We start from the raw sequence: 21818 nt of genomic DNA, 5'->3' as shown, positions 1-21818 counted from the left end.
AGTAGGTGTAGGTTTATGACGCAGTGACGAGCTGAATGCTGGGGCTTGCTGTCAAGCTAATGGATCTAATGATGTTAATGGATGAGTGAAAACATTCATGTTTTTTAACATTACAGTGGTATGAAGCAGGTCGCGATTGCTAATAATAGACAGATATCACACGCGAGTCCTGCGGATATAAAGGAAAAAGGATTAATTCTACCGAACTACCCGCAACTGCTGAATTACTACTCGCACAGGTCAGTTTATTTGACGAATTAAACTTGTGAGGTAACGCAGCGCGTTAAGTTTCGCTTGGTCTAACGTTACACTATCATACTAAACGGCATGTATTAAAAGTTATAATGTTATTCTATGTGTTAGTTTGTTTGCTCTATGAAACTAGCAGCTTACTAGTAAGCTAGATCAACATTAGAATAACATACAGATCATATTCTAACATTTCATCATGTTGAGATATATATACCATTGATTTGTTTTATGTACATTTGCTCACCTGTCTAATAAAGAATGTTCAAGAGCAGTGTCGCTGTCAAGTCGTGACTCGTGAAGCTCTGTCAAGTCCAAGTTTGTCACGGACGTGGAGCTCTCGGCATCTCGAAAACACCACGCTGACATTGAGCCTCATTTTAGTTCTCCTTTTTTGTCCCAAAGTCTGCTTGCCATGGTCCATAATGTTTGGACAGAATAAGAACAGCGTGCACGTCTGTCGCCATGGTTACGTCATGACTATGGCAATACGAGCGGAAACCGAGGATAGCGTGGATATTGCGTCATTGACAGGCGCCATTTTTTTTCTGGGACGGGCCATTATTTAAAATTGGAATTTCTCTGAAATAAAAAATCTTTGGAGACTTTTGGGATATTGTAAGTACACAACTGCAGGAAATATATCACACTGTGCAAGTGATTTTTGGATATTTTATTACAAAATTCTTACATATTGTACCTTTTAAAGCATATTAAAAACACCACATAGACATATAAACAACATTAATAACTTGTTTTTCACCACAGTGGAACGTTAAAAATCGGAATGAGGAAGTGCCACGCAAGAACTGTGTGCTGAAAACCGATATCATCTTCAGCTCTCTACATGCTTATTTACACAGCCAACGACGCCTTACAATTCATGCTCGAAGAATTTTTTATTAGGCTTCAGCACGGTATAAATTGAATTGATTAGTGCTATTTTTAGTATCATCAGCGCTGTTTCTGTGTTGATTGCCCCGTAATCTATGACCCTCTCCTCTCTGCTCTTCTTGTAGGCTGCTGTTGGCAGCATCCAACTCCAAGTGCTTTAAATAACGGCCATTTGAGACTCCTCCAGTTTGTTTAAGGCACCCAGGGCCCGTTTGATTACTGTTCTTAATCTTGTTTGGACAGATCCTATCTCTACTTTATCACTCTGAAACCTACTAATGGCTGAAGTTCGGCCTGGACAGGGAGGCAGAGTGCAAGCCGTGGAGTCAAATAGCTCCATAATTTTATGTTTTGTTTTTTTTCATTGCGCAAAGAGCTTGTCATTAGTGTGCTATGTGTATATCTGTTTTCAGAAGCATGTTGGAGAAGGATGCAAGATTCTTCTGTAGATTGGAGGATATTAGATATTATTATGTTTAATATCTATAGCAGTGTCCTAGCAACCATTCAGAGCATATTAACAGCCACCTAAAAATGCCATTATCTATCTGTCTCTGTCAATAATATGTGACCCTGGATCACAAAACCAGTCACAAGTCGCACGGGTATATTTGTGGCAATAGCCAACAATACATTGTATGGGTCAAAATTATAGAGTTTTCTTTTATGGCAAAAATCATTAGGATATTAAGTAAAGATCATGTTCCATGAATACATTTAGTAAATTTCGTACTGTAAATATATAAAACATTTATTTTTTTGAGTGAATGCAGCACAATCGCGAACATAAATGAACAACTTAAGGCGATTTTCTCAATGTTTGGATTTTTTTCACCCTCAGATTCCAGATTTTCAAATAGTTGTATCTCGGAAAGCTTATTTATTCAGTTTTCAGATGATGTATACATCTCAATTTATAAAAATTGACCAATGTGACTGGTTTTGTGGTCCAGGGTCACATATTAGCAACTGCCTATCAACACCTTAGCAACAAGAACACCTTAACACCTACCTAGCAACACCCTAGCAACCACTGAGAAAAATTCAGCAACAACCTATCAGCGTCCTTGCACTCTGAGGCGTATATAATCTCGTAAATGTAGCTTTCAGGCAAGACTTTGTTAAACCAACAATCAAAGTCAGTCTTGATGAACTTGCTTTCGCTTTCTAGTTAATAGATTGTGTTTTTCATTAAATATATTTAAGTCTCCTTTAATGAACTACTCAAGCGTACTTGGCTAGAGAGACAGAATTTTAATTATCCTCTGACAACAGTTTTTTTTTATTTTATAGATGTACAACCTTGTGCTGTGCAAAACCTACATGTGTGTGGACAGTTCTCTGACTAGTCATCTTCTCCGTTATCTCATCATTCATATCTCCTCTCTGTTTTGCTCTTCTCCTCCTTGTTCCTCTTTTCAGAGCTGGTTTACTGCCTTGTTGGCACGGTTCAGTTTCCAGAAACAAATGTCAGTGGTTGCAGGGACCGTTGACAAGTTAGTCTGCTTCAGCTGCATTGTAATCTTTTGCACTTGAGTCCTGTATTATTAGGGCATATAGAATGACAGCACCCTTATCAGATTGCACGGCTGTTTGCTCTCAGCGGAAGCCCCTGTTGTTTGAAGTGAGTCATCCATTGTGGTCGGCAATATGACGCTTTAGAAAGTACAACTTTTGTGTTGATTTCCTAAACGTTACAGAGCTCTGTTCAGTTTGAACATAATTTATGCCACTTAAACCTTGTTGCATGTAAATATTGAACATTAATCCGAAGGATCAGGTCACACACCCTGACGAAGGCATGTAGCCGAAACGCGTAGGTGGATCTGTCACCATTTTTAATGTTTAGAGCCATTCATCAATAAAGGCTTTTTAACTTTTTTTCACATATTTCGAGTGCCTTGGAGTTCCTAATTTAACTAACTAGATTCTATATCCCATCCAAAGAGCACCGAGATTTTTACACCCTGAAGCAGCACTTCTATTTGCATCCTTTGCTTTGATTAATCCGAAGGATTTTAGGGTGAATCTCATGTCAATAACTCATCCAGGTCATATTTCACCCCAAAATCCAAAGAAAGAAAGAAGTCTGCTGATCATTGTCAGGATGAATATTATTGTACTACCGGTACCTTAGATTCTTTTGAGTTAAATCAGCATAGATGTTTTTCATTGAAGTTAAATTGTATTAATTACTTTGAGAAATTGTCATGAAAACAAATGAAAAGCAATGGAAAAGTTAAAGAATGTGTACAGAAGAGCACCAGCTTTTTGTCTTAGGCTGTTTTATACAGATGAAACCCCATAGATCAGCAAAGTTCTGCACTACAGACAGCAGATTTGTGTGTGTGTGTGTGTGTGTGTGTTTACTCATTGTAAAGTGTCCCTAGTCTCGAACCCAGCTGGAATGTTTGTTTAATTTGAGTGAATCCTGGTCCTGCACACTTTATCATCTTTTCCAGCATTTATCTCAAGCCTGTGTTTGTTTAGTGGATGGTCCTTTTTAGTTTAGTCTCACAATCCAGCCTATTCAACAATAATTCACCAGTGTGCAACAAAGTAGTAGTCATGTATTGAAAATATAGGGAAAATACATTTTGCTCAGTTTTTTTTCCCCATAATGAAGTGTAAATTTTTTTATTAGTTCTTTTGCATGCATATTTTTTTTGTATTTTAACTTCAGTTGCCAAAAATATTTTTGTTTACTAGTACATTTTGTTTTCTTAGTAGTAATATGCATGAACAATGATGACAAGTGTCTGTTGCTCTCTTATCTTGAGTTCTTATCTTGAGTTCTGTGGCTTTTATGTCTCTTCTCACAGAGTGTTATTTCATGTGTTCACACATACAAATAATCAGATAGAGTAAAAGAATTTGCGTATTTGGTGTGCTGTCCGAGGGGAGGGCTCCAAGCTGGCTGGGATGGGAACCAGCTAAAAGTGAGGTGGTGGAGGGATGCAGAATTTTTTTTTGAGGAGCATATGTGAGTAGGCTAAATGCATATATATATATATATAGGCCTAGGCCTCCTTTCGTGCTGATTGGGTAGATCATTTGAACATGCTCCTCCCGAACTTTGTTAATAAAACATCATATGTTGGATTTGTGGTGATCAAGATATCCAGTAATAGCACCGAACAGCGATCTGTTTGTTGGGTTGGTCTCCGGCTCGTGGAGCGTGACTGGCTGAGTCTGACCCTGGGCTCTGATCCAGCGTCACAGAGAGCATAAGCTGAGGAGAAACTGGCTGGTCAAGGGCCTGATGCTTACACTTATGAATAAATAATGAGTCAGTGGTCCACTGCAACTTATTTATAACAGCCCTTTATTATTTATTCAGTCCATTTGGCAAATATGGTATAGGCAAGCCTGTTGTGTAAACATCCCTGTTTGGTTTCCCATCAGGGCATCAAAACATGAGATGTGAGAGAGCAAATGCTTTTTTATATAATTTTTTTTTTCTTTTTTTCTTTTTACAGAAACTGAAATTCAAGTTTTTATTTACCCAAAAACTCAACTTTAATTTATGATTTTTAGAAATGAATTTACTCAGAGTCATGTTCCTGGTTTTTCCAATGAACAAATTGTACATATTGATACTCATTGCTGTTAATCATTATTGTTCCACATTGCTGGCATGTTTACCTTTCGAAGCATCAGAGAAGCTTTAAAACCTTACTAAAATCTGGCCCCCTCCCCTCCACCTCTGACTACCATATCATTTTGTTTAAAAAATGTGCAATGACAAACACCTGCAATAGTTTCACTTTGTCGTTGAATCATTGTTCACTGACTGGGCTGATATTGGAAGCAGATAATAATGCCTTTTTCTTTTCTTTTTTTACGTTGAAAGCATTATAGGCCTAATCTTTTTTTATGGTACTTACAGAAAAACCACATGAATTTCCCATGTTTTCCACATGTGATAACGTGCACAACGTCATCAAGTTTCACATATGATCACATGGATTTCACATGGGAACTATTCCAAAACCACATGTTTCCTATGTGCAAAGTATGTATTTCACTTGTGTTTTTGCACATGCGAAATTCTGTTGGCTTTTCTGTAAGGATTACTTCATTGGTTTTACTTCAAATTAGCATTATTTAGTCATATTTAAAGTTTGTGATCTCTTTTCTATACCACAGACTAAACCAGTTTTGGATTTATAATATGTGCTATACTATACTGTACTATTTATATTAGTATTGGTTATCTGTCATAACAAATATGGTGCACCATAATGGCCTGACAAATTGTCCATGCCCATAATATCTCATGTATTTCTCATATTTTCTCTATAATATAAGGCTAGGGCTCCATCGACTAAAAAAAGCTCACCACTATGATTTAGTGATGCCTTTTTACTCACTGAATTTGTAATACACAAGGTTATAAAAATAAATAAATAGGTACTGTAGGTTAGGGATTTGACACCAATATAATAGTGGCTGACTAAAGCCCTATTCAGACTGTAATTGTTTCTCATGGGAATGTGAGGTATTTTCAACATTTACAGGGGCTAGTCTGTGATTTTATTACTGTCCAAATTTAGAATGTCAGTTTTTCTCCCTCCAACCATGTAAACATCCCCGGCCAAATTACTTACTGTTTTTTTGATGAACATCAAGGTTGTGTGGTAATTTTAATTGCCGTGCCGAGTTTACAAGAGGAGATCAATTAAAAATTCATTGTTTAAAATAAATCCTTTTTGACCACTCCCGAGCACCATAACATAACTGTTGTGCTTCGCTGTCATTTTCATGCATTTTAAATATGTATGAAATGCTGGAAAGTATTTAAAAGAACAATATTTCATCACCACTCTACCTCAGCGAGTGGAGCTAAGAACAAAAAAGCGAGAAAGAGGAAAAAATCACGTAATCATTTGAAATGTGGCAGCAATACAATTTTTAAATATTATATATAATTATATACATTAAAAATGTAAACCACGCAGCTTTACCTCATGTAAATAAGAGGCTGCATTAACTTGATTTAGCTAATTTCCATATTTTTCAAATGACATCCCTTATTTTGAAATGGGCCTAATGCAAAAACAGAAAACCATTTCAAATATAGCATGTCTAGCTTTCTATTTTTAAACAGTAGATTTAGACAATTAAATAATAAATAGGACATTATGAATTTATTCATATTATTCCAAGCATATGACATTTTGTTTACAGCAGACAATCATGCGACTGACCACGTGAGCAGCGTGTTCCCGGGTTCGTACAGGATTACAACCGTGAATAAATTGCCATCCGAATGCAGGAGTTTTTCACTGAGGTCCCATGCAAATTAGTTCTTCACAGACATCCACATGAGAAACAATTACCATCCCAATAGGGCTTAATTGTAAGTTTCTGCTCTGTGAATCTCAAGTGCATTTCATATACAGGCTGTGTTACAGTGAAATATTAACAAGACTAAATGCGTAGGACATGCATTAGTTTTGTCTTGTTCTTAGTTTATTGCCCTCTTGTAATCTCTGGTGCTGTCTTGTTCGCAAACCGTTGTGTCAGCAAGGTGAGTTTATCTTCAGTGTAATGGCTCTGTTCCTGAGCACAGCCCTACCAATGTTGCTTACCATAATTGATCTGTTTAACAGAGATACGTTAGCTGGAAGCGGCAGGACGCACAGGGACGTGACAGTACAGCACAAAGTTAACATATCAGACACCGTGTGTGTGCTCGTAGGGCTCTCAGGTCTTATGTTTTCACAATAGCAAGTTACTCAAGAGGAAATTAGTACATTGCTGCAGGAAACGGCTGATTCAATACGGATGAGAAACCCATTTCCTGTTTATAGTGTCAACTATTTTAGAATTCCTTCCCTGGCATTAGAAGTGTGTTAGATGTCCTGAGGTAACAACATACAGTGTCCATATGTTGTTTTGCAGTGTTTTCATTTGGCACATGAGGAGCTTTCTAATCTGAGGTTATTGCTATAGCGCGAGTCTCTTTTTTTACTCGCCAGTATTGTATTTTGCATTATACATTATACAGTGTCTGGATGTTTTATTTGGGATTTCTTTTAAAGATATTACAATCTAACAGAGAATATAAAGAGCTCTTGTTGGTGTAAACGCACAACAACACAACAGTTTCTTCACCCATTGTGACGACCTGGAATCTGCAAACTGATATGGAACAGTACTCGCATTTGTTTCTAAATGCACACAGAAAGCATGCAATGCAGTGCAGTGCTGATGCTGATGAATATGAATGACTGTTTGACTGTAGACAGTCGCTGTTGTCCTGCTGGAGAAGGGGTTTATGGGAGCAGTTAGAGTGCTGTACTCCAGAGGGATGAAACCGCATTCACAGACATGACTTAAGACTCCGATTAGAGACTTTGTATAATCCTTTTAGTTAAGTCAATGGACAAGACCCTCGGTAATAATATGACGCACTGTCGTCTGCGAACACAGATTCCCTTTAGTGCTGCACCTTGTTGGTTTATTTACATAATTTTTTTTGTTGTCTACGGGTAAGTTGACAAGTAACATCACATTAATTTTTTTTTATCAGCAAGGTTTCAATGTTAAAATGTACAGGTGAAACTCGACAAATTAGAATATCGTGCAAAAGTTAATTTATTTCAGTGATTCAACTTAAAAGGTGAAACTAATATATTATATAGACTCATTACATGCAAAGTGAGATATTTCAAGTCTTGTTATAATTTTGATGATTATGGCGTACAGCTATGAAAACCTTTTCACAATATTCTAATTTTGAATTTGGGGTTTTCATAAGCTGTACGCCATAATCATCACAATTATTACAAAGGCTTGAAATATCTCACTTTGCAACAGCGGCTGTCTACATCAATCTGTATATGATCGTATAAGATGTATATATTTCGGTGCTGTGACTTTTTGCAGTTCATTTAACTGTAGTCCTACAGTACAGTATGTAGTCTCTATTATAGTCCAACTCTGTATAATTTTCTTTTTTGAAACACAAAAGGGGAATCATGGTAAGAAAGTTGGAGCTTTTTTCTGTTCAAAGAAAAGTGATGGTTTTTACGGCAAAGCTCCAAGAAGTTGCTCTCGAATATCTCTCAAACTTGACATGCATTAATCAGTGCTGTTTGCTGTAAACGCATGTAAGAATAATATAAATCTGAGGCTGTTCTTCACACAAATACATTGTATGACTTATGAAGACTTGAAAGCATATGGATTGCTTTTATGGTGATTCTTTTTTTTTTTTCGGGAAAAATCACCAGCCAGTTTCATAGTATCTCATCTCATCTAAAAATAATAATAATAATACTGCTGTTGTTGGAATTACATGAGGGTGAGTGAATGATGACAATGTTACTGGTTGAGTGAAATATTCCTTTAATTTTGCAATGCATTTTTATACAATAATAGTATTCTGGATTTAGCACATTTGACAGGTACTCTGAGGTGTTCAGTGGTGTATGTACCTTAACTGAGCCTGCAGATTCGGCCGAGCAGGAGTGGAGTGTTACTGCCAGCATGAGAGCGGATCGGCTGTCATCCAGCTGGAGTTTCTTGTCAATGAAGTGAGTTCTGCCCTGTCCACGTATGACCATTTCATATTTCTCACTTTCTCTCTTGGTTTTATCCCTCTTCCTTTCATTGACTGTAGCTTTTGGTTTAATATTTAGTCATTTAAAATGAATAATATGTTCAATATGTAGTGAATTACAGATTTAGAGCTCTCTTTTGTGTGTGCGTTTGGTCCATAGGGGGCACTGGTTAGTGCTTTGGCAGATGACAGTATTCATTTGTGGAATCTGAGGCAAAAACTTCCCGCCATTCTCCATTCTCTTAAATTTAATCGGGAGAGGTAAGCATTCTGCATACAAATAAACCATGCACCGCTACATTAAATACATATATGTGCTGCGTGTTTCAGGGTGAAGTGTGGCAACGTGTTCTTTTACATGTGAGCAGTTCATCACCCACCGGTGTTTGCAGCGTCTCAGAGCAGCTCGGTTCACAGTAAATACTGCTCCTCAAACTCCATCTGTGCATTTGGTTGCTTTAATGTGCATTTGGGAACGCACCATACTACTCATATTAACCAAACTTTGTATTGAGAAGCACATATCATCAAAAGAAAAGCTTTAAAACAAAAGAAAACCTACGGTTTTCCATCAAAATAAATGCTTGTTGGTTTGACGTTTAAAAAAATAAAGAATTTAGACTGTCATAAATTTTATTATTGTAAATATTATAGAGTTTTAGAGTTGTAATGTAAAATATTATTATTATTATTTTTTACAGTAAAATATGACTAGTATTGGTAGTATTTCTTATTTTGTTTATATTTAGTAATGTTTATATTTTTTATAAAATAATAATACTTTTGCAGCCATATTCATATATAAAACATTTTTTACCAAAATTAGCAGCCCTACAAACAAAAAATAGATTTTTTTTAAATCACTACCCCCCCCCCCCCAGAAAAGTTACAATTTCATTTTTTTCTCCAAATCGTGCTGTTTTAACTGTTACAATAGCTCGTATTTGAAGTTAAGAGTTTATTCGAAACATCCTAGCAACATGCTATCTCTAAAAACCTTATCAACTGCATAGCAAGACCCCAGTGACCACCCAAAATACTCTAGCATTTTGGCAGCAAGGTTTGCACAGGCAAACACCACTCACGTTTTCTTCAGGAAATGCAAAAGTTGGCCTTTACCTGGGCAAAGAGCCCATTTGACTGTTAATCAGCAGGCCAACCCAGAATAAAGCGTTGAAATGAATGTTTGTTCAGAAACAAGAGGGCAGGACAGTGTTCTCAAGTGTCCTCAAATGCGTAGAGACTTGATTGCTGTCCCATTCACAAGACCCACAATGGCAGTAATGCACAGTCGTCCACAGTAATACCAGTTGATTTATCAAACGTGACTTATTCATTTTGCCAGATTTCACTCTGCTGCTATTGCCATTTCATCCTTAATGCTTCCCGACACACACATCAGTCAAATGTTCACTATCGCATGAGATAATCGCAGTGAGTATTTCACTTTGATTAAGGTCAGTTCTCTCTGTCTTTTGGCAGGATCACGTTCTGCCATTTGCCGTTTCAGAGTAAATGGCTCTACGTGGGCACGGAAAGAGGGAACATTCACATCGTCAATGTTGAGTCCTTCACCCTCTCAGGCTATGTCATCATGTGGAACAAAGCCATTGAACTGTAAGGGTCTGACTCTCCATGTATAGACACCATGAACTCCAGTGATTCTAATTAAATGTCTTGTGCTCAAATATTTACACACATGATCTTTGCATCCAGCCTTTCTATTTGTCAAAACACTTTCCTCATAAACTATCACCTCTCTTCAACAGTTCCTCAAAGTCTCACCCTGGACCTGTAGTTCATATCAGCGATAACCCCATGGATGAAGGGAAAGTATGGAGATTAACTATATTTCCTTAATCTATATATTTTGGGAATCATGCTCAGCTTTTAGTTTGCACCATTTCAGAAAATTTGTTTCTTTTTTTGCAGCTTTTAATTGGTTTTGAGTGTGGCATAGTTGTCCTGTGGGACTTGAAATCGAAGAAGGCTGACTATCGGTACAACTATGACGAGGTGAGACATTGTTATTGTAGATTACAGTTGCCTCCAGTGTCATAAAAAGTCATAAAACATCTTAAATTTAATAATAAGAATTTTAGGCCATAAAAACTTCCAAAAGATAACCAATCACGTACACATTTGCGTGCTTTGTACAGTCACGGAAACACTCCACATTGTATATAAACAGTAAATTCAGTGTTAGGGAAAATATCAAATGCTGCCTGAAAACATGAAAATTTGCGTGAAGATGAGACCGTTTCATTTTTACATTTATAGACTGAAGTATCCATTCAGTATAAACTCGATAGTACACAGTCTGCAATATGAGGATGTGCAATGCTAGAGCTTTTATGTAAACGGGTCGCATGCTGTGTTCAATGACACTGACCCTGCAAATATGCAAATAAGAACGTTAACCCAGGGTTAGGGACTTTCTAGTTTATGAATACCCAGGATTAATTGTTAACCCCGGGTAAATTATGAGCAGTGTGAAACATGAAGCAAGATAACCCAGGATTCAGTTGACCCCGGGTTTAGAATGACCCAGGGTTAACTATTTCAAGTGTGAAAAGCCCTATTGTGCCATGAACAAACAAGTTATAGAAGGCTTGTTAGTCCACAAATCAATCACCAACACTCACCATGGATTTAATGTAGTAATGCTAACTGTAACCATAGTCGAATGTTAGTATTCATTTCAACCTTTTGAAAGTACAACCTTTTGAGAGTGAAAGTCAAGCACTTTTTTGCACCATTTCAAAACTCTACTAAGTTAAATGTTATTTTTAATGTGATGACCAAAAATATTTACATTTTTACATGTTACTGTTGTACATTTGTAAAAACAAAACAAAGTCTGCATTGCAACTCAAATGTGCACTTCCAAGAAACAATCATGTAATATTATTAGTTACTGCAACTTATTAATGCAAAACAATATTTACAAAAAATGTTTTATTACCCAGGGTTCCCGCGGGGTCTTGAAAAGTCTTAAAAAGTCTAAAATTCTGAACTTTAAATTTAAGGCCTTAAAACGTCTTAAAAACGGCCAGATTTTCAGCCGAGGTCTTAAATTTAATTTAGTCAGGTCTTAAAAAGGTTTTACCCTCGTTCATTTCCTGAAATGCTGGCCACAGAAAGTTATTACAAAGTAGCAAAAAAAGTATCGAGCCGTAGCCTTCAAAGCGGAGCTGTAGCAGGGGGTCTCTGACACGTCGCTCGCGAGCTACCAGCAGCTCGTGGCCTGATTTGCGGTAGCTCGCCAAGAGGCCGTTCACATATTGCGTCTTTTGCGCGCTCAAGTTCGTTTTTTTTTTTTTTTTTTAGCCGCGCGCCAAGCGCACTCATATTAGAAGCAATGCGGCCGTTTTTCCAGGCGGAGCGAGATAAAATAAAAAAAAGCTAAACTTTTCAGAATTCTGCAAGCGCACCGCAGGTCATGTGACAAGAACCAACCAATCAGCTTCACCCTTTCCGTAACAACATTGAAAGCGCAGTCAACATGAAGGATGGGGGTGCACCCAAACACTACAGGTGTTTTTCTCTTCTCCGTCAATAAATAATGGCTACAGCAAGCGTTTATCGGTGGTGGAAATCCATTAGCTACTAAAACTTCTTTGTCGTTGTGGAGAGCGCAGTGCATGGTTGCATAGCAACGACAGACGCAACGGGAAAATCGGACCAAATCTTACTATTAATAATAAAAGATAAGCTAATTTGCATTGTAAATGTCAGTCATTTATCTTTTTTTGACACATTAATTATATTAAAGATTATTTAAAGGCTGAAATACGTGAGGTTTATCTTTTTATAAAACCTTTTTTGTCAACTTTATTTGAACTTGTACATGTTAGTAGATAACATGTTGCAAGACACTTTTAAAATCTAGCCATCATTTTTTACGTTAGTATTTTAATGTTTATGTAAACAAAAAGTGCATATTAATGCTAATTGTATTTGTTATTTACTGGTTAATGCGTCATGTAGGTCTTAAATTTAAATCTTTATGGTCTTAAAATGTCTTAAAAATGTCTTAAATTTGACTTACTGAAACCTGCAAGAACCCTGTTACCTTTATGCTTAAAAATCCGCCCACCCCCCAACGCTACCAGATCAAGTGCTGGTGCCACCATCGGTAGAAATTGTTGCCATCTGTGCTACTGCTCTCAAATGTTAGTCTGGAGCCCTGACACTCAGATGTGACTGCAGTGAAAACAATAACTGCAATAATTATTCACTTTAGCACAATAAACTACTTCAATAACAACTGTACACGTTTTAATGCAAGGATTAGTTGTGACATCATTTTTGGCGGTAACTTGTCGTTCACATCATACATAAATGCAGTTTTATGGTGAAATACGTTTGTCAAAGTGGAGTGCAGAGTACTCAAATGAACAACTCTATGTCGTTATGTTTATTAATGTCGACTCATATTTGCGGTCACAACACATGAAGCGTAGTTTGCCTGACCTGGTTTTCTTGTGGTTGATTTACTCATCTTTTGTTTGGCCTGTAGGCGATCCACTCGGTGGCTTGGCATCATGAGGGGAAACAGTTTGTGTGCAGTCACTCAGATGGCACACTTACCACATGGAATGTACGCATTCCTGCCAAGCCTGCCCAGATCATTACACCGCATGGTAAGCTTCTGCCTAAACAAACTCCCGTTCCAAGTTCCTCAGGTTGAGCGCTTCAGGGTGCACAGAATAAATAAGTACCGTAGAGGTGAATTGTGTGTCATTTGTGTGACACTAGCAGCACAAATGAACTGGAAATGTTTATTTTTGAACAGGTTTTTCAAACGCATCAATGTTCTGTGTTTACACTTCTTCAATAAACTCTGCTACAATAATATGCGAGCAGCATGTATGTAAAAGTTTGTAGTTTTGAGAAAATTACGTTTATGTGTGGTTTGTGGAAGTCACTGAAATAAAACAACACTACGCAATCCAAATATACATAACGAAGGACAAAAAAGGCACATTATTGAGCACACTGATCTATTGTAAAGATCATTGGGCCATTCCTGAAACAGTTCCTGTTCAACATAACCTTCTTTTCCAAGGTGTTTGCTTTTTCATTTTGCCATGTTCATGTAGAAGCTTGCTGATGTTGGTACAAAATACAACACTTATGTGTATGACCAAAATCTACGGATTATTTTGAGTCTTTTTCGCACTGGCAAGAAACAAAGCGACCCCAGGGGTTTAATAAATCAATATCCTTAATAGCGGCAGAGCAAAACAATCTTTTTACAAATGCATCATGATTTTGAAAAACCTCAGACTCAATCCGTCCACAAAAATGAATCGTCTGAAATTTGTATTATTGTTAGTTTTAAAAATATGAATAATTCAGTTCAAATAAGGGATATGCGGGATAAGCCACCTTAATGTGTCAAAGAGTCTCTATACTGTTGCTGAAAGATGTACCAAAAATCTTTTTTTGGAATCAAATTGGGACTTCCTGAATCACAAACAAACCGAGAGATGCTTAAATATTCCTGCCCTTGATTTAGCGTGGTTCCCATGATTCAAATACACAGATACTGGAGATAAAAACTGAAGGGAGAAAATAAAAAAGTGAAGGCATATTTATACGCACACCTTGTTTATTAACATGCTATATTCTCTCCCAGGTAAACAGCCCAAGGATGGAAAGAAGCCAGAGCCTTGCAAACCCATCTTGAAAGTGGAGTACAAAACTACCAGGGCAGGGTAAGGCTCCGGGTTGCATTTAGGAAGCAAACAGAGCATGATGCATTGGTTTAAGACTTGTGCAGCGTTGCATTGCGAGAGACTGTCTGGCTTCTGTTTTATAGGGATGACATAAAATATAAAGCTAATATGACAATTCTTTTTGGAGATAAAAAACATGTTATTCATTCCACTCCTTCTGAATGAAGCACTAATTTGTTTTACTTCCGGCTTGGCTTCCCTTTGCATCATGGAAAATTTATATTTGTTCATTTGTTTTGTTAAGGGAACCATTCATGATTCTGTGTGGAGGTTTGTCATATGATACAGTGGGTAGGCGAGCCTGTCTGACTGTGATGCATGGGAAAAGCACTGCAGTGCTGGAGATGGACTACTCCATAGTGGATTTCCTTACGCTGTGTGAAACCCCATATCCAAACGGCAAGTCACTGCCCCACCTATCTCTGGATTTTCCCATAACATTTACTGTATATTCAGCAGTACCTTTAAAAACAAGAGGAAAAAATAGTTTCTTTCGTTATCTTCAAATCTTGACAAAATTAGACCTAGACAAAGTGCTGAATGTTTGGCTGGGCGATATAATGCATACAGTATAATATATATATAATAATATATATATATATATAAAAAATTATCTAATGAACTGTAATTTGGACCAAACAGTTGTTGAAAAGTAGATTAAAACTTTTATGCAAGCACTAAAATGCAATAAAAAATATAGTTATTAAATAATTTTCCACCAACAGTTTTTCACTAGGAAAAATAAATGGTATTTTGTAAAGATGTCTCATCTCAGTTTTAAAATAACTGTTCCTTCTGCATCTCCACAGATTTCCAGGAGCCTTATGCCGTTGTTGTCCTGCTGGAGAAGGATTTGGTTGTTATTGACCTTGCACAGATTGGGTGAGTAAATGCCAAACGGCAGAGACACTCTAATCTTTTGCGCACAGTTGATTTCTAAACAGCTCTCTGTGCAGGTATCCGATCTTTGAGAATCCGTATCCTCTGTCCATCCACGAGTCTCCGGTGACCTGCTGCGAATATTATGCGGACTGTCCTGCTGAAATCATTCCTGCACTTTACTCAGCGGGCTCCAAACAAAAAAGACAGGGCTTCAGTAAGAAGGTAGCGTTCTGCTCTCCGCTGAGGACCTATTATGCCCTTTTACAAAGTTTTGATTTCGTTTTGGGGTCTACTAGAATAGGTTTTCATGCTTGATTGTTAAAAAATAACACATTATTTTGTACATATTTAACATTGTTGCAGTACCTATCTTCCCAGTCTGTCAGAAACACTCTGTTTAGTTCCGGTCTCTATGAAACCCCTCCTTCCGAAAAGCGTGATGTGCTCTGATTGGTCGGCTGTACCAGTGTGCTGTGATTGGTTAACCGCTTCGAGCGTGTTTAGGAGATGTCCCGCCCCTTAAAATAACCACGTGTTTCAACACACTACTAACTAACTTAACCAGGCCCCGCCTCTTTATATTGAGTATGCCTTTGACAGGAATTATTTAAATGATAAATGTGATGTGTTCATTCCTGGAAGAAAACTCAAGACTACAATGGAGGCGTTTCAGGGAGTTCAGAAACAGTGGACACTGATATAGGGAATAACTCCCTCTGGAGGGACTTTGTGCTTTGAAACTTTACAGAGCTTTTTCATGCTCAAACAGCAACATTACACACTAAAGAAAGTTAATAATGTACAAAAGCATTATAGGTCCTTAAAAAAAAAAAAAAAAAAAGGATAGTCCTATATGACTGATATAAATCTGTGTTTATGCAGGAATGGCCAGTAAGTGGAGGGAACTGGGGCCAGGGAACACTAAGTTTCTCAGAGATCATCATCACTGGGTAAGCTGTACCGAAGCCTTTTCACGTTTAATAATTGGATTAGCGAGGGACGCCTTTTATACTCGTCGGAAGTGAAATGCTTTTTAATGCGGAGCCAGTATTTCAGGGCTGATATTGGTTTCTTTCTTTCTTTCTTCCTGAAACACCAGGCATGCTGATGGATCAATCAAGTTTTGGGATGCCTCAGCATGTGAGTTTCTGTCTCAGATATAGATAGATTCTATGGCAATGTTTTGAGTTGGACAAATATAAATCAGATGCTGACACACTCTGCGCAGGATATTTCTGCAGATTTTTTCTTTTGATTAACAACAGCTAATAAAGATAATTGGTAACACATTTGCTCTGTTGTGTCTGTCAGTAATGCTGCAGGTTTTGTATAAGCTAAAAACAGCAAAGGTGTTTGACAAGCCCCGTAGTAAAGAGGAGAAATCCAGCACTGACATTGTGGATGAAGATCCGTTCGCCATCCAGATCCTGTCTTGGTGTCCCGAGAGTCGTGTGCTCTGTGTGGCTGGAGTATCGGCTCACGTCATCGTCTACAGGTTCAGCAAACAGGAAGTCACCACTGAAGTGGTCCAGGTCTGACACATTTTAATACAGGATGTTTATATGTGTACAATATATGAACAAGATTTGTTTAAGATACATTTTAGATGATGTAGCTGGTCACCATTTGATTCATTCTTCACCACTTTTAATCTTTTATTTCACAACTTCATTTAAAATGGTCTAACTATGTGACAAATGTGACCCTGGACCACAAAACCAGTCTTATGTGTCAATTTTTTTAAATTAAGATTTATACATCATCTGAAAGCTGAATAAATAAGCTTTCCATTGATGTGTGGTTTGTTTCCGAGATACAACTATTTGAAAATCGGGAATCTGAGGGTGCAAAAAAATCTAAACATTGAGAAAATGGCCTTTAAAGTTGTCCATTTCTGTTGGTGATTGTGCTGCATCCACTCACAAAAATAAAAATGTGATATATTTACGGTAGGAAATTTACAAAATATCTTCATGGATCATGATCTTTACTTAATATCCTAATGATTTTTGACATAGAAGAAAAATAGATAATTTTGACCCATACAATGTTTTGTTACCCGTGCGACTTATGATACAGGGTCACAAATGATTAATATTAATATGAGGTCCTAAAATACTGCATGGTGATTATAATGCAATTAAAAGAATGCTGTTGAAAGCCGTTTTAGACTGAGTTTAGTATGCACACTGCAGGATATTTCATTAAACATTAAGTTGTTTTGACACATGATTTCCAACAGTTAAACTACCATATGCTGCATCCACACAAATGAGTAAAGCGCTCACATATTTATGGTTATTAATCCTAAAAACCTTGCTTTTTTTAATGAGTAGGTTTCACACTGAAGGATTGAATAAATTAATGTAGAAGTAACTTCACATAAATATTACAAATGTAATTAACAGCGGGGTAACACTCTCCTTCATCCTTTCATGCCTGGAAAATATCTTCCTGTCCTGATTAGCAGTGTTATATAATATTAAGGCTCCCCAAAAGATTGCTCAATTATAAATGAATTTTGTGTAGATTTGTATACATCTAATTTTTTATCAAAACCTTTTAATAATGTAGATAAATAATGTTCAAGCTAATATATACTCATTTGACAAAACAAGACAAGACAAATCAATCATCTCTAAAAAATACCCAATGAGATAATGCTAATATATTTAGTATTTCTAGACATACATTACCTGTCAAAAGTTTTGGATCATGAAGATTTTTATGTGTTTACTGCTCACCAAGGCTGCATTTATTTAATAAAAAAAACCAGCAATTTAAAATAACTATTTTCTATTTTCATATATTTTAAAATGTAATTTATTCCTGTGATGGCAAAGCTGAATTTTCAGCATCATTACTCCAGTCTTCAGTGTCACATGATCCTTCAGAAGTTATTGTAATATGCAGATTTGATGCTCAAAAAACATTCATTATTATTATCAATGTTGAAAACAGTTGTGTAATTTTTTTTCAGGATTCTTTGATGAATATAAAGTTCAAAAGAACAGCATTTATTTGAAATATAATATTTTGTAACATCATACTTTACTGTAACTTTTGATCAATTTAAATCATCCTTGAATCCCTTGACAAATAAAAGTATTGATTTCTTTTATTGATTTCTTTTATTGATTTTTTTTATTTTATTTACAAATTCTTACTGACCCCAAACTTTTGAACGGTAGTGTTTAATGTTACACAACCTTTCTATTTCAGATAAATGCTGTTCTTTTGAACTTTGTATTAATCAAATAATCCTGAAATAAAAATGTAAATAACTGTTTTCAACATTGATAATAATGAGAAATGTTTCTTGAGATTCAAATCAGCATATTAGAATGATTTCTGAAGGATCATGTGACACTGAAGACTGGAGTAATGATGCTGAAAATTCAGATTTGATCACAGTTATAAATTACACTTTACTATATATTCACATAGAAAACAGCTGTTTTAAAGTGTAATAATATTTCACAATATAATTTTTTTTTATTTTTTTATTTTTTTTATTTTATCAAATAAATGCAGCCTTGGTGAAGAGACTTCTTTTAAAAACATAAAAAATCCAATCCAAAACTTTTGACTGGTAGTGTATAATTTATGTCCATATCATTCATTTTAATACATTGCTGTAGTTTATTTTGAGGACAGTCAGATTTGTGGAAAATTCTAAAATATTACACAATTTGGATAGTACAAAACATTTTTTGTTGGACAAAGTCTGTGTACTTTTCTGTCCAAATAAATGATAAAAAATAAAATAAAAGAGACAAATTAATTGGAAAAGGAAACTGTATATCGATTTATAGACATGCGGATCTATGCATATGTTTATATAAATCTGTGTGCAGAGTTAATGACAGTTTTTCTGGTGTGTAGCTGCTGGAGGTGCGTATGCAGTGTGAACTGAATGAAGTGGAGTCTCCCGAGGGCGGAGGAGAGCAGGCGTCTGCCGTTTCCACCCCAGGAACAGCATCCAGCCCTCAGACCAGCCTGCCTCAGTCCCACCCCTCCACCAGCAGCAACAACTCCTCCGACGGCCTGCGGGATAACGTGCCCTGTCTCAAGTACAAACGGTTTCACATTTACCCGCCCCTAAACGGCATGTCAAAACAACAAAACGAAAACTTAAAGGGACAGTTCACCCAAAAATGAAAATTAGCCCATGATTTGCTCACCCTGAAGTCATCCTAGGTGCATTTTACATTCTTCTTTCAGACGAATACAATCGGAGTTATATAAAAAAAATGTCCTGGCTCTTCCAAGCTTTATAATGGCAGTGAATGGCCGTTTCTGTTTTGAAGTCCATAAAAGTGCATCTATCCATCATAAAAGTGCTCCACACTGCTCCGGGGGGTTAATAAAGGCCTTCTGAAGCAAAGCGGTGAGTTTGTGTAAGAAAAAAAATCATATTTAACACGTTACAAAGTCAAATTCTAGCTTCCGGCTAACGGCCATACGCAGTCTACTTACTCCTAAAGTGCAACTTACGCAACTTGTGGCTTCAGAAGTAGCGTAGTGCGTCATGGCGTAGCGTAAATATCAGCAGTACATCGCATTACTCGCATAAGTTGCGCTGTAGACTTAAGTAGAATCCGTATGTTCGTTTGGCCGGAAGCTTATTTTAGATTACAACGTTTTAAATATGAATATTTTTAGATAACTCCGATTGTATTCGTCTGAAAGAAGAATGTCATATACACCTAGGATGACTTGAGGGTCAGTAAATCATGGCCTAATTTTCATTTTTGGGTGAACTATCCCTTTAATATGGCCTTTCCAACAACATTTACGTACTAAGATGTGAATCAGATTTATTTATTTATTTTGCTCAAATGTCTGGCTGTGAGATAGAGCCTTAAGAATGACATGGTATGTGTTTTATATTAGCATGTAGTTAATTGTGTCCTGTGTCTTATTTGGCCAGAGTCAGGAGTTCTCCTCTCAAACAGTCTCCGGGTTACCAGGTGGAGCTGCTCATTCAGCTGGTGTGGGTCAGCGGGGAGCCGCCACAACAGATCACCAGCCTGGCCGTCAACTCTGCATACGGCCTGTAAGTCCACGAAACGACAACACCAACTCATTTACTGCACCAATGATGTGTTTACTGAGCAATTAAAAATGCTTTCCTTGCACAACAGCTGTTCATTATCTTTCAGACACGTTTTATGTGTCATGATTTATCAAATTTAAGCCTAGTAAAGTACTTGAATAATTGTTCTTAATTATGATAATTAAGTATTATTTTGTGGTATTTTAACTGAATTTGAATGTAACTGTCCACAAAAATGGCCATTCACAAAAAATAAGCTGATCAGCTTATTGAATGATTTCTGGAGGATAATGTGATGTAATGATGCTGAAAATTCAGCTTTGCCATTACAGGAATAATTCACAATTTAAAATAATTTTTCGATTAAACATATGCAGCCTCGATGAGCAGATCTTCAAACACATCCAAACGTTTGACCCATAGTGTATATCTGTCATGTGTTTTACAGAGTTGCATTTGGCAACGGTAACGGACTTGCAGTGGTTGATTACCTTCAGAAAACGCTTCTTCTGAACATGAGCACAGCCGAGTTGTACGGCTCAACAGATCCTCACCACAGACAGCCACGCTCACCCCGCAAAGCCAGACAGCCTTCGGCAGGTGAACAAAAATCTTCATACTAATAATCATAACCTCTGCACGTTGTCAGTCTATGTGTATCACTTTCTCTCTGATAAAGTAAAGCACATGCTTATTATGAGCAGTGTCAGTCTACGTACCATGATGCTCCTGCTGGTGGTCATCTCTGGTCGAGGAACCATCTGCTCCTGATCTTAGAAAATCTTCCGATCCATATGCTCAAAAAACAGGAGCGCCGATGTTTGTTCTTTTCTCTCCCTTGTCTTTGCATGTTCTTTTAGTTGTTCTCTCATCTGAGTTCCAGTCTTTGAAATACACAGATGCCAACAGACTGAATTTACGGCCCATGTGATATTTTACATTATTGTTAGCGATGATTTAATACAGAAAATCTGACCAATACCAATTATAAGTAGTGTTTGATAAAGCAATTTGTGCTTATGTAACAGTAATCGCTATTGCTATTGCTCATACTTGGGGTTATTTTGGTTTGAATTTGTATCACTCATTTATTGAAAATGATAAAGCAGAACAAATGCGTCCAAACGGTCCTGAATCCAGTCTCTGGAATCTAGGAGTTCAAAGGCCTTTCAGCTGTTCATTTGATTTTGTGTCATTGTTTTGTCTCACCCTTTCAATATTCGTCTCTCTCTGTGGTTTCGTAAAGACACTCAGCATAAGAAGTCTTGCATGTCCGGCCTCTCTAACTTTTATTCTGAATCTGTGAAAAAGCTTCATTCTTCTTACCTCAGTAAGTCACATGGCACTCATCAAAGGTCTTGTCCTTCTCTTTATATCTGTCTGCATTCTTCTTTTAGTCGTTGTTTAACACTATAGTCTA

At 36.9% G+C, this 21818-nt stretch overlaps 1 protein-coding gene across 1 annotated transcript in view; it reads left to right on the top strand.

Annotated features, from left to right (window-relative positions):
• The window catches only part of stxbp5b (syntaxin binding protein 5b (tomosyn)), a gene marked incomplete at its 3' end in the record, with an annotated part of 45879 nt that overhangs the window by 10506 nt on the left and 13555 nt on the right, over positions 1-21818 (top strand). Inside the window, exons 3-19 of the mRNA XM_079632144.1 lie at positions 8606-8687; positions 8874-8974; positions 10196-10330; positions 10483-10546; positions 10646-10729; positions 13236-13359; positions 14358-14436; positions 14702-14856; positions 15267-15339; positions 15414-15561; positions 16222-16289; positions 16439-16479; positions 16651-16871; positions 19225-19412; positions 20273-20398; positions 20847-20998; positions 21645-21728. Of these exons, the coding sequence (XP_079488270.1) occupies positions 8606-8687; positions 8874-8974; positions 10196-10330; positions 10483-10546; positions 10646-10729; positions 13236-13359; positions 14358-14436; positions 14702-14856; positions 15267-15339; positions 15414-15561; positions 16222-16289; positions 16439-16479; positions 16651-16871; positions 19225-19412; positions 20273-20398; positions 20847-20998; positions 21645-21728 (1925 nt within the window). The remainder of the gene's footprint in view (positions 1-8605; positions 8688-8873; positions 8975-10195; positions 10331-10482; positions 10547-10645; positions 10730-13235; positions 13360-14357; positions 14437-14701; positions 14857-15266; positions 15340-15413; positions 15562-16221; positions 16290-16438; positions 16480-16650; positions 16872-19224; positions 19413-20272; positions 20399-20846; positions 20999-21644; positions 21729-21818) is intronic.

The sequence above is a fragment of the Phoxinus phoxinus genome, assembly GCF_949152265.1.
Source record: "Phoxinus phoxinus genome assembly, chromosome: 13".
NCBI classification, from domain to species: domain Eukaryota; kingdom Metazoa; phylum Chordata; class Actinopteri; order Cypriniformes; family Leuciscidae; genus Phoxinus; species Phoxinus phoxinus.
This window is presented reverse-complemented; position numbering and strand designations above follow the sequence as displayed.